Source organism: Eubalaena glacialis, chromosome 2 (genome assembly GCF_028564815.1).
Source record: "Eubalaena glacialis isolate mEubGla1 chromosome 2, mEubGla1.1.hap2.+ XY, whole genome shotgun sequence".
NCBI classification, from domain to species: domain Eukaryota; kingdom Metazoa; phylum Chordata; class Mammalia; order Artiodactyla; family Balaenidae; genus Eubalaena; species Eubalaena glacialis.
Genome location: NC_083717.1, coordinates 18,750,174 through 18,763,033, shown reverse-complemented (window position 1 = coordinate 18,763,033; position 12,860 = coordinate 18,750,174). Strand labels below are relative to the sequence as shown.

The window sequence follows — 12,860 nt, the reverse complement described above, 5'->3', positions numbered from 1 at the left end:
CCAGTGGTTGAGACTTTGCCTTCCAGTCGGGGCAGGTGAGGACGCGGGTCGATCCCTGGGTGGGGAGCTAAGATCCCACATGCCTCGGGGCAAAAAAACCAGAACATAAAACAGAAGCAATAGTGTAACAAATTCAATAAAGACTTTAAAAATGGTCCACATCAGAAAATCTTAAAAAAAGTAATTTATTTTGCACATTAGACCAGTATATCTTAAATCTACTTTTGTACCTGGTCCACAAACCTGAATAATAACTAAAGAAATATAAGGTAGTGTATATTAGTGCAGCTCTCTGTTTGAAGTGAATAAACTCATCAAATATGAAACGTTCATTTTTAAGGCCCCTTGAGTTTCAATTAATGCCCTCAAATGGTATTTGAAAGATGCTCTTTGTTAGCCTGACTATTATAACTATTAAGCCTGACTTTAAAATGAGAAGTTTAGTCAAGGTATATTTATTACTAATAAACTTTGATAACACAGTTATTTAATGATATCATTAAGCAAGATGTTATAACTTTTGTCTTTTAATACCAGATGAATTGATACTAGTCTCATTTGGAACTGAATCTTTTTGTTCTTGACTAGCTATGGATATGAGAACCTTTATAATCAGATTTTAAATTTAAGGATAAAGGAATGCTTTCTTTGGCATATTGATATCATCATCAATAAAACTTTAATGATAGTACTAGTTGCTAGGGCTATAAAGAGGTAAAGCATGTGCTTTCAGAGCTTGGAATATACATCCTAAAGCTAGTTTTGCACTTACATAATTTATAAAGAGCATTTTAAAGTTTGGTTTTCTCAGTTTCAAAAATGTTTTATTTTGCTTTTGTCCATAAATTCCTTATAAATGTTTCATAATTACAAATTGTATAGTAGTAATTGAATTTTATTGACACCCAGGGAGATTATTAGAGCATACCTCTGGGATCCTTTTATGACATACTTTGATTTTTTCTTTGTCTAGATTAGGACCAGGCAGAAAATCATAAGTATTCCAGGTGCCAGTCATTTCCTATTTATCATGCCAAGGGGCTGGTGAATTTGCTCATAGAGGAGAATGCTGCACCATTGGAGGGAAAAAATGCTCAAGTTTCAGCTTCCCAGGACTATCTTGGAATAAATTGCTAAAAGAATTCACTAATTCTCCTGGCTGGCAGCTGTGAACTTTTGTTGTAAGGAGTGGGCATAGTGCAGCTTACAGGTCAAATGTTGCTGACTGCTTTATTTAAACTTCATTTTGAAAGTACAGAAAGTAAAGTTTGAAGTACAGATAAAAGCTTTAGGTATATTACATATGGCTCGTCATGCTAAAAGTATGTCCACAATTCTGAATTGTGATGTGATGAATATATTTATTTTTCAGTTTTATATGGAAGTTGAGTTTTTACCTTTTTTACATTCCAGTATCATTTTCTCGCTGTAGATTATGTACTAGCTCTTTAGAAGATATGAACTCTCTATTTTTTGGACTGATGTCCTACATTCAATCTGAGGGAGGAATTTAAAAAATTTTAAAGCTATGTTAATAGAATGTTAAATTTAATTTTTCACAATAATGTCAACAAAAGATACAAAGACAGGCCTCTGAAGCTTGCTTGTATTAGTGTTTGACTGTATGTGGAAGTTAAATCGTGGAATGTCACTTTTGGAGTGACCACTGATATTATTCAACCCGTCCATTCAGCAAGGGTATATGTTGGCAAATAGGAGACTAGAAATGAAGGTTTGATTTATATTTTCATGTTGAAATGTATATGGTAGTGGTTTTGGTCAGGGATTTTATTTATAAAGTCCAAATTGATATCATTCAAAATGATAATTTCTGAATTTATACAAAAAGTTAAATTTGCAGGGCTGTGGTTTGGTGGAAAGAACCACAGACAGGGTTTTAAGTGAAAAGAGCTGGCCTGATACTTACATGATCTTTGTCAGGAACTTGCATAGATGTGTTTTCTCATCTGTAAAAGGAGTAAACATACCAGATGGGCTCTAATGTCTTCTCTAACATGAATTTTTTTACTTTTTTAGTGTAGTGATAGCCAAGTAAGTTAGGTTGTAGTAGCTGAAAATAATTTGATTCCTTTTTTCTTTTTTACAGTTTGAATTATTTTACAGCCAGCATTTCAGTGGAAGGAAACTTACATGGTTACATTATCTTTGTACAGGTAAAATGCATTCAATTATATCTGGTTTAATGAAATTTACCTTATATAATTATGTTAAAAATTTGGAAAGCGATTTCATAGGCCCTAATTATAGTTGTTGTTTTTTTCCTAATTTTAGTTTTTAACGTTTTCTTCTTCATCTACCTTTCTGGTTACCATTAAAGCAACTAATAATGAAGTTCAAGTGAAGCACCTTTTTTTTTTTTTAATTTGCATTCCTTTTATTATGAGTAAAGTTGAGCACGTTTTTATATGGTTAAAGTAAGTGCAGCATTTTTAATAGTGTTTTATAATTATGCTACTTATAAAGAGTTTCTGAATTTTATAATGGTTTCCTACATTTCTGTAAGAAACCACTTTTTATAGATATTAGGAATTTTATTTAGAAACCCAGACTTGATGAAACAGATATCTTAAAAACCTCTTCTCTCTAGATATGGCAGATATCCTCAAAAATTTCATTAACTATTATAGCATCACAAGGAGACCTAAACATTTGATTTTTATTTGTAGTACTGTAGTGAACGGCAGTAGTAAACGCTTTTTCCAGAATGTCCCAATTAACTTCCAGTACTTTCCAGTCTTAGAAAAGTTTAATCAAAATCTAATCATTTCCTTAGCTTCTTCCTGGAACAGTGGGGTCTACTAATTGGAAAGTAGGATTAATACTTTGAGTGATTGGAGCCTGTATTCAGTTTCTCTAAGCTGCCTGAAGATGTTAGCCAAAGCAAACACTCAGAATTTCTCTACTTTTGCTAAAGCTATGCTTTGAAAAGTACATTGAATCAACTTTCTCTTTGTATAAGAGGGAAAGGATGGCCATGTATGTTAATATCTCTTAGAAATGGTACAAGAAAATCTGATTAGTTGCCATACCTTTATTTAGGAAATTCACTCACCTAAGAGAAATTTCATCTAAGTAGTTTCTCGTAAGTACCATTTATTTGACTACTTTATATTTGGAATATGATGTCTCATTTTGTTAGTAATACATATTAGTACATAATAATTAGTACATAGTAATACATATCTTTACAAGTTTATCTTTATTGAACAAATTGGGCATTTTAATTTTTTCAGTAGTTTGTGAAATAAAGAGATGTTCATTGATATTGTTAGTAAGTGGTCGCTTAGTAGTTGGCCTTTAATTTTACATCTATTGTGAATTTTTTATATTCTCATTTAGTAAATATAATTGATTTTAAGGAAAAAAACATTGCTGGACCAGTGTTTTAATGTACTTGGATTAAGTTTACTTTTACTTCCCCTAAATATCTATCTTGGGGAGTTTAAACTCCTTTGCATTACCTCAGCAATAATTAATCTGTCTCCTGAAGTAGTTTTAATGAGGGATTTACTATTTTGGTGTTTGGCAACTAGTTATATATTCAGATGAAGATATTATTGGTGAGAATGCTTCTTCGGTGGTCCTGTGTGCTCGTGTTGCGTTACATCAGAAGGCACGTGGTGTCAGACTGTCCCACTGTGAGAGACAGTAAAGTGGCCACTTGGTTGAGGTGATATTCCCGTTGTGAGGAGACTGTTTCCCCTTTTCAATTAGCAGGTGATCTGAGGGGTGACACTTAGGGCCCAAATGAATACCGTCTTCCAGGAACAACTGTATCTGATGGTTGTAGCATCCACTGGTGATCACTGCTTGAATCAGTTGTCTTCTTCCTGGTTGCAGATCAGTGATACTCTGTCATGCACTCAGCATTTAGTAGCTGGCATTCTTCTGTAAAAACAACTTTCCCTTAGAGACTCGGTTGCTGATAGGTAGTAGAGGAGTAACTTGGATGAAAGTAGTGTGAGAGTTCTGCCTACTCTTTATTTCTGGTAATTGTTAATTACCACTTCAATTATGGTGGTCTGATTTTTCAAGTATGTATGTATTAGAATGTTTTATTCTAGTTTGGAGTTTCTTAAAGTTTGTCAACCTATTCTGAAGGTTAAATGACCTCTTTGTCATTTTCCTTTTCTGTTTACACAGCAGTAATTAAGTGAATCATCCAGATTTGGGATTTCCTTCCTTGCCCCACATGTTCCTCCACCCTTTCCCCAGTCTTTCCAGCCATGAGCTGAGTAATAAGAGAATGGTGCTGGAAAAAAGTGGAAAGAGGTCCATGTACCCCGACACCAATAATTTATTGAAAAATAGCAAGAAAAAGTCATAAAACAAAACTAACAAGTTTTCCTGTTTTTAAGGGTTGCAGAGTGGATTTGATATCAGTAAATGATACTTAGACCCCTTACTTGCATTGTCTCCTAATGCTCTTTGGGTTCTTGTGGCAGAAGACTCATTCTGTTTCCAAACCCATGGTAGTACATTGCAACATCTGTGACAGCTAGGTGATGGTCCTAGCTTAATCATCTAGGTGCTTGAGGCATTATTTTATACTTGTTTCTGGGATATGATTAAGCAGTCGTTGCACAAATGGTGTAATGCAGTTTACATGATTTTTTTTTTTTTTTGCCTCTCACCACGTTTCCTAAACTTTAATGTTGAGATGAGGCTCTTAAAGTGCTCTTTATACTAATTGTTAGTAGGACAGTCCTAATGACTGTAGTCTACTTAAACTCTACATGAATTGGATATTCCAATTAACTAAACTTCCTTTCATGAAAATTTTTTAGGAATTTTTTCTTTAGGTATTCCTATCCAAATAATTTTGAAAAATATTTCTGAATATCAGTTTTTAAAAAAATAAGTCGAGGCATAGTGCAAGTTAGAATAGGCATCTGTGTGGTCATAGTTAGCTGGAGAATTGACTTATATCCTTTAAAGTCTTTAATTACATAATGAATTAAATATATATTATTAAATAATAAAAGAAGCACACAATCTTGATCAGAGTTGCTAATTACCACTAACAGGGATAATGCAGCCTCTGGGGTAAGTTCATGTAAAATACAGCTTCCTTGAGTTAAAATATAGAGCCCTAAAACCAAATCTCATGCTGATATAGTTTATAATTCATTAACAGTCAAATAATGCAGGATGTGTGTGTGTGCTTGTGTAAGAGAGAGAAAGAGAAATACAATCACTAAACCACAACTTTATTCTTTAGGAAGCAGTTTTTTGACTTGCATTAACTGTTTTTACATGTTACAAGTGCATAACTGTTTGACACACTGTTTGTTAACAAGCTCTTCAGTGTGCTCCCCCCTGGGATGGGTAGAACTGTAGTTGGCCTAAGCCTGATGTATCTTTCTAGCTCTCAGGGTAGTGTAGGGTCCAGAACATTGTTATTCCATCAACTATTTCAACAAAATAATGCATCTGCCTGTTTGTCTCTCCTCCCATTTGTGTTTGTTCCTAGAAAATTACTGGGGAGAAAAACATTATTTATGAAACAAAATAGCATTGTTATATTTTGGCAGAAATTATGGTTTAGACACTTTAGTACAGGTGTCCTCCTGTATGCTTGAACCTTCCCTGGGGTAGACCAGATACACACATAGGAGGCCGTTGCTGGTAGCAGGCTGTCATGCTCTCCCTTTGTCTGTCTGTTTCTCCTCCTACCTCCACCTCCTCTTACTTTTTTTCTGCCCAAGTCTTAGCCTTCCTATTACTATTTAAAGACATTGTTTGAGCTTACTGGTAATGTTATGATAGCTTAACCATGATTTATACTACATACTCAAAACTAAGGGCCGTCCCCTCCATCCCCCCCACCCCCCCCACCCCCCCGCAAACAGAGGATTACATTGCTAGCAGGAATAGCTTTGCAACAATTTAACCAAGAGTTCTTGGTTCACTCTTTCAGTAGAAAATATCTGAAATAAACAGTTATTACTGAGGTAATTTTGGAATGCTTCTTTGAATGATGAGTTTATTGTCACAATTTTGTTTTAATTGTAGGTGAAGTTAAAATGAACTATTTGGGCAAACCATACGTAGCTATGGTCACAACATACCAAATGGCGGTTCTTCTTGCCTTTAACAACAGTGAAACCGTCAGCTATAAAGAACTTCAAGACAGCACTCAGATGAACGAAAAGGAACTGACAAAAACAATCAAATCATTACTCGATGTGAAAATGATTAACCATGATTCAGAAAAGGTATGGGGTAATAGTTCAAGGAATTTAAGCATTATAAATATTAAAGCTTTTTCATGGGATGTTTGCAGTTTTAAAAGTAAGGTTATAATTGTTAATGCCCTTTGTTCTTTGAGAAGCACTCGAATCAGCTACATTACTTCAGGCTCCTTACGGCCAAGAACTTGAGGCGTCACAGAGAAGGCTGTCTAAGTTGGTACTCGTGTGCCCTTTATAGATTGATTTTATTTGTCCTATACTGTGACAGTTTACTGAAAAATTATTAAAGAGTTGACAGCAGAAGGATTCTGGTTAATTGAGGTTTTAAAACTGTAGTCTGTCCTAAATCTTGCTGGGGTTTTTTCCCCCATATGTTTAGTTAATATTTAATTACATGGTTCTGTGATAGGAAATGACAGCCTGTTGATGTCTATTTATACACGTATTTAGTATGTGTAACTCCATCTCAGGTGCTGTCACTCTCATGTCCCTGAATTTCAGGACTCAACTAACCCCCATATATATATATATATATATATATATATATTATATATATATATATATATATGTGTGTGTGTATATATATATTTTTTTAATTAATGTGTTTATTTTTGGCTGCATTGGGTCTTCATTGCTGCGTGTGGGCTTTCTGTGGTTGTGGTGAGCAGGGGCTACTCTTCGTTGAGGTGCGGGGGCTTCTCATTGTGGTGGCTTCTCTTGTTGCGGAGCATGGACTCTAGGTGTGCGGGCTTCAATAGTTGTGGCACGTGGGCTCAGTAGTTGTGGCTCACGGGCTCTAGGGCACAGGCTCAGTAGTTGTGGCGCACGGGCTTAGTTGCTCTGCGGCATGTGGGATCTTCCCGGACCAGGGCTCAAACGCGTGTCCCCTGCATTGGCAGGCGGATTCTTAACCACTGCACCACCAGGGAAGTCCAACCCCCATATGTTTTTAATGTCTGTCATGAGAATTAGCAAGCTGATAGTATATTCCTTTTTTTCTTTATAACTTTTTTTTTCTAGTAACATGTTTTTGTTTTTAAAGTATGTCTTGGATATTTAAATGGTTAAAAAAGCAACAGATATGGGTTAAATCTCCTGCTTTAGATTATTGTGCCCATAAGAAAAAAGTCTTGTAAATGATGCTTGTTTTAATTTTGGTTCATGGCCTACAACTTACTTCTCTCATGAGTTCATTTTGCTAATGATGACTTTTGTAGCCTATAATTGAACAGCTCTAAATGGCATATATGCTAAAATTCAAATCAAGCTTTTCTTAATTTTGAGAAATGATTAATTTTTCTGACTTCAGAAACTTAAAATATTAAGTTCTTAATATTAAGGTTTTAATTAAGGCAATTAATTATAAGTAAAAGTTTTTAATTTTAAAATTTTAAGTTTAAATTTTTAAGCTTAAGTGCCTAAAAAGTTAAGTATTTTTCTAAAGCATGTTATTTTTACTGCCCAGAAATGTACAAAATAAATATTGATAGGTTGTTTGCACATTAAATTTTAATTATGAAGCTGGCATTCTTTAATAGAGTTTCTTTGGTTATTATTGAGAAAGTGCCATCTGCCAAGTGCTTCGTGGTCCTGCTGGCGGACAGATTCCACCGTATGACATGAGTGGCTTTCTTAAGCCCAATAGAGTTTAAGAGCTAAAAATTGGCTTAACAACTTCCACTTGAGAAAAGTCCACTCGCTTCTGGCAGAGTGAATAAAACGGGCGTTGAGGGGTGATGTCAGAATCACACCGGGGTCCTGAGGAAGTGATGCTTGTGTGCCATTGGAACCAGCTGGCTTCTCTAGTCAGGTTATTTTTAATTGGTATTTTGTTACTGCAGCATTCAAAAAAAAAAAAATTTGGTTGTTTGGTTTTTCAAAATTTGATGGAAAAATTATGAGCGTCACTATTTCATAAAAATTAAAATGTTAAAATTCTGTTTAAGCCAATGAGCTTGACTCTTGTCAGATTTATCTGGTGGTAATGTATTAAACAGTTGGGCCAGAAAATAGCTTTATTCTAAATCTAAGCTGATTAAAATTCTATCAAGCATAAAATTAGGAAAGAATTGTTTTTTCCTTCATTATTTGACAGAAGACAATTATTTTTCTCTTAAATAATATTTATAATGTAAAAGATTACGAGAGTTGAGTCTTTTTTCCTTGGTCATTATTTAATTTCATGGCATATTATTTGCAGCAATTGTTATTTAGTGATTTTATTTTTATAAATGTAAATGAATTATTTTTAATTGTAGGAAGACATTGATGCAGAATCTTCATTTTCATTAAATATGAACTTTAGCAGTAAAAGAACAAAATTTAAAATTACTACATCAATGCAGAAAGACACACCACAGGTAAGTGCTTTCTAATGTCATTTCTTTTGGAAATATTTAAGCATTGGATTTTACAAGTGGTAACATTGAGACCAATGCAAAACTTTTCATATCAAAATTATGATACATCTTCTCTGGTTTATTTTTTGCATTGACTAACCTTATAAACAGTATTTTAGATTTTAAAAACAGTAGTATAATGAGTATCTTAGGAAAAAGCTGTCGTAGTTTAGTCATATTTGCTCTTTTGTTTTTGTTTTTTTCTCCCAGTTTTAATAATTGCCACACAGCACAGTGTAAGTTTAAGCAGTACAGCATAATGATTTGACTTACCTACATCATGAAATGATGGTCACAGTAAGTTTCGTGAGCGTCCATCATCTCATAGAGATGCAAAATTAAATAAATAGGAAAAAAACTTTTCCTTGTGATGAGAACTTGTAGGATTTCCTCTCTTAACAGCTTTCATAGGTAACACAGAGCAGCGATAATTGTATTTATCATGTTTACATTCCATCTCTAATCATCATTTATCTTATAATTGGGAGTTTGTACCTTCTGACCCCCTTCATCCAATTTCCCCTCTCCCCACCCCCACCCCCTGCCTCTGGTAACCACAAATCTGATCTCTTTTTCTGTGAGTCTGTTTGTTTTTGAAGTATAATTGACACTGTGTTAGTTCCTGTTACACAACATAGTGATTCAATATTTCTGTACATTTCAAAATGATCGCCATGACCGGTCTAGTTACAATGTGTCACCATACAAAGATATTACATAAATTACCCCACACTGTACATTTCATACCCGTGACTCATTTATTTTGCCACTGGAAGTTTATACCTCTTAATCTCCCTCACCTATTTTTCTCTTCCCCTCATCTCCCTTCCTTCTGGCAACCACCTGTTTATTCTCTGTATCTGTAATTGTTTGTTTTGCTGTGTTCGTTCATTTGTTTTGTTTTTTAGATTTCACATATATGTGAAATCATACAGTATACGTCTTTGTGTGACTTATTTCACTTAGCATAATACCCTCCAGGCCCATCTATGTTGTCGCAAATGGCAAGATATCATTCTTTTTTTATGGCTGAATAATATACCATTGTGTATATATATCACGTCTTCTTTATCCATTCATCTATTGATGGGCCTTAGGTTGCTTCCATATCTTTGCCATTGTAAATAATGCCACAATGAACATAGTCATATTTGCTCTTAAACTGTATTAAAATATATGGATTTGTTTCGTATTCTTTCCAAAAATTTCTACCTTGAATAGTAATATAATCTCATATTTTTCATTTGTAAAATAAGGGAAGGTTTTACAACACATTTTTCAAAGAAAAGTTGTAGAAAATGCTTCTCAAACTTTCCTGTGCAAATGAACCACGTGGGGATGGTGTTAAAATTCAAATTGTGAGCTTGTTGGTCTGGAGTGGGGTCCGACCCCGGGTGACCCAGTTTGCACAGTGAACATCTGCTGTTGCTTGTTTCACCTCAGCAGCAGTTGTTGTTCTGGGGCAGCCTATTGATATCACTGAAGTTTCCTGATTGCCTCCTATGTGCCACCCTGACCTTGGGCTCGGGGCAGGATGTGAAGGTATCAGAGATGCCAGGCCACTCCAGGGACTTACTCCCCCATGGGAGACAAATGTTAATCAATTGCTGTTAAATTTGAACCCTAAAATGTTCAAGATCTCATTTTCCTGTAGGCTAATGATAATAATTTGTAATATGGATTGTATTTTCTCTTTTAAAAGCTGTTATGAGATCCCTACTGATGTGGCATTGCCTGCTTGTGCCTCTCCTCCACTGTCTTTCCTTGAGCTCCATGCAGAGAGGCCCTTCTGGCCCATCCTTGCTGGCTTCTCTGCTGGAGTCAAATGGAGCCCTTCACAGCTCTTGCCCTTGAAGCCTGCTCCAGTGTGCACTTGGAGCCAGTTACTAAAGTCTACAAGCTTTGTGGTATAAGTTTTTACTCATTGATAGGACAGCGGTCTTGAAAACTATTACTCTGTGTCACTTAAGTTCTCCTTTATTGACTACTTACACTGAGTACAATTTACAATAGTGTTCATTTTTTAAAAAATAACCTTCCAACTTTAAGTTAAGAAATTATACATAACTCACTGTAAATATTCTTTTGGTAATGGTTATGTTACATTGGGCACATAATCGTATAATTTGATTCTCAGTATTGATTGGAGATTTATTTAAACTCACAAATAAAATGAGTTAAAAACAAGTGCAGTGACTTAATGTCCCATTGGCTTTTTTTGTCCTTATAAAACAGGAAATGGAGCAGACGAGAAGCGCTGTAGATGAAGATCGAAAAATGTACCTCCAAGCTGCTATAGTTCGTATCATGAAAGCACGAAAAGTACTTCGGCATAATGCCCTTATTCAGGAGGTAAAGGGGGGAAAAGTCCTCAAGACTTCTTGGGGCAGAGGGTATTAGGATTAGGAATGTTTCTTTGTGAAGATGTTACAGAAATAATACGACTCCCAAATAACATAAAGAAATGCTTCATTACTTAATGAGAACAGTACTCACTTAAAATTTCAGTATTAAATTCATGTTTGAATTTAGAGGTCTAAGCCTCACCGATTCAGTCTTGTGTCCAGTTATTGAAGGACGTGGACCACATCACACACTCACTCATTCCATGAATACATGAGCATCTACCATGTGTGGAGCCCTGTGCTGGTCACCATGGGGTGCAGAGCAGCTCAGGAGGTGGCTCCTGCTGTTTTGGAGTTCAGTCTAGTAGGGAAGAAACACGTTATTGAAATAATATGGGAGTAAATATAAAATTACACTCACAGGCAACAAAGAAAAGGTATACAGTAGCATGAGAATGTGTATAAAGGTCTTGACTTGGGGGTGTGGCTGAAAGCTTTCCTGAGCAGGTGTTACTTCAGCTAAGAGCTGAAAGTTGAGTAGGGGTTAAGTGGAAGCTTGAGGGGTGTATGTGAGTAGTTAGATAGATGAATTAGTTTATGGTTTAATTTAGTTATATATGACTATTATTAGATTTTGCTGTATCCGTGTTCTTCACAGTTTTTATCCCATCACAACATAAAGGTTGGGCTTTTTCCTTAGTTTGCATAAAAAGTTATTTGCTCCAGTGCCCTCCTGGTGACAAGAGCACTTTAACATCCATGTCTCTCCCACAGGTGATTAGCCAGTCAAGAGCTCGGTTTAACCCTAGTATCAGCATGATTAAGAAGTGTATTGAAGTTCTGATAGACAAACAGTACATCGAACGCAGCCAGGCGTCAGCAGATGAGTACAGCTACGTAGCGTGACGCGCGCTCCCCCAGTGTGGATGTGAGAAGGTCATTGCCATCGCCATCCGGTGTGTCCTGTGGGAGAAAGCAGGCCTGTGCCTCCATAATTTGGCCATTTGGCAGCCCCTGTTTCTCTGCTGTTTACAACATCACCAGTGCCACGTCATGAGCGTCAGAGAAAATGCCTAGAGATATTTCAAGCTCATGTCATTATGACATTTCTTAAAACTTTATTAAAAAAGAATGAGTGAAGTATTGCTGAAATGTGGAAATTTGGCTGGGTACCATGCTTTTTCTCCCCTTCACGTTTGCAGTTGATGTTTTTTTTTTTTTTTTTTTTTAATGTATCTTAAAGGACATAAGATAAAAAACTTAAATATTGTAATATGCCAGATAACCTAATAATTGTATCTACATTAAAATGACAAACATGATATTGCTGCTTGTCAAATAAAAAAATAAAGAAATAGAATGCCTTTTTTATGTGGATGGAGTATCACAAAATAATACATATAAATGTCTGTGAGTTTTCAAAGCAGCTCATGCAGCTTTAGTTGCATTTGTATCTGAACAGTGTAATTCACTTATACTCCTACATGAAAAACGTCTAGATTGTTGTTTTTGAATGCATAAAGATGCATTCAGCATAAAGAATGTTTTATTTTTATGGATTAGAACTACATTGGATTTGAGCGTTTTGAGTAGTGAGGATTTAATTCCATCAAGAGTTTCTGGTGGTGTCCTGCTGCAGCTCAGAACCAAAAGTGAGGGGAATGTGTGTGACCTCACATCTGGCTCAGAAAGAGCTGTCATTCAAAGGTTGTCTTACTTTTGTTTCCACAGTATGTCATTTCTAATGTAGACTAATGCCCCGCCTCTGCTGCTTTCCCTTCTCCCTTCCTCTGGGTTGTAGGTGATCTTGTGGCCCCGGTGTATTCCTCCCATACTCCTGCCTGCCTGTTACCCTTCCACCCCCTACCACGTTCACACTAGAGTCACTCTCCGACGTCACA

The 12,860-nt window shown here is 35.7% G+C and overlaps 1 protein-coding gene across 1 annotated transcript in view; it reads left to right on the top strand.

Moving 5' to 3' along the window:
• The window catches only part of CUL2 (cullin 2), a 63,826-nt gene extending 51,558 nt beyond the window's left edge, over positions 1-12,268 (top strand). The window contains exons 16-20 of the mRNA XM_061179031.1: positions 2,108-2,174; positions 6,037-6,239; positions 8,474-8,575; positions 10,850-10,966; positions 11,734-12,268. Coding sequence (XP_061035014.1) covers positions 2,108-2,174; positions 6,037-6,239; positions 8,474-8,575; positions 10,850-10,966; positions 11,734-11,865 — 621 coding nt within the window. The 3' untranslated portion in view covers positions 11,866-12,268. The remainder of the gene's footprint in view (positions 1-2,107; positions 2,175-6,036; positions 6,240-8,473; positions 8,576-10,849; positions 10,967-11,733) is intronic.
• The last annotated feature ends 592 nt before the right edge of the window (positions 12,269-12,860 follow it).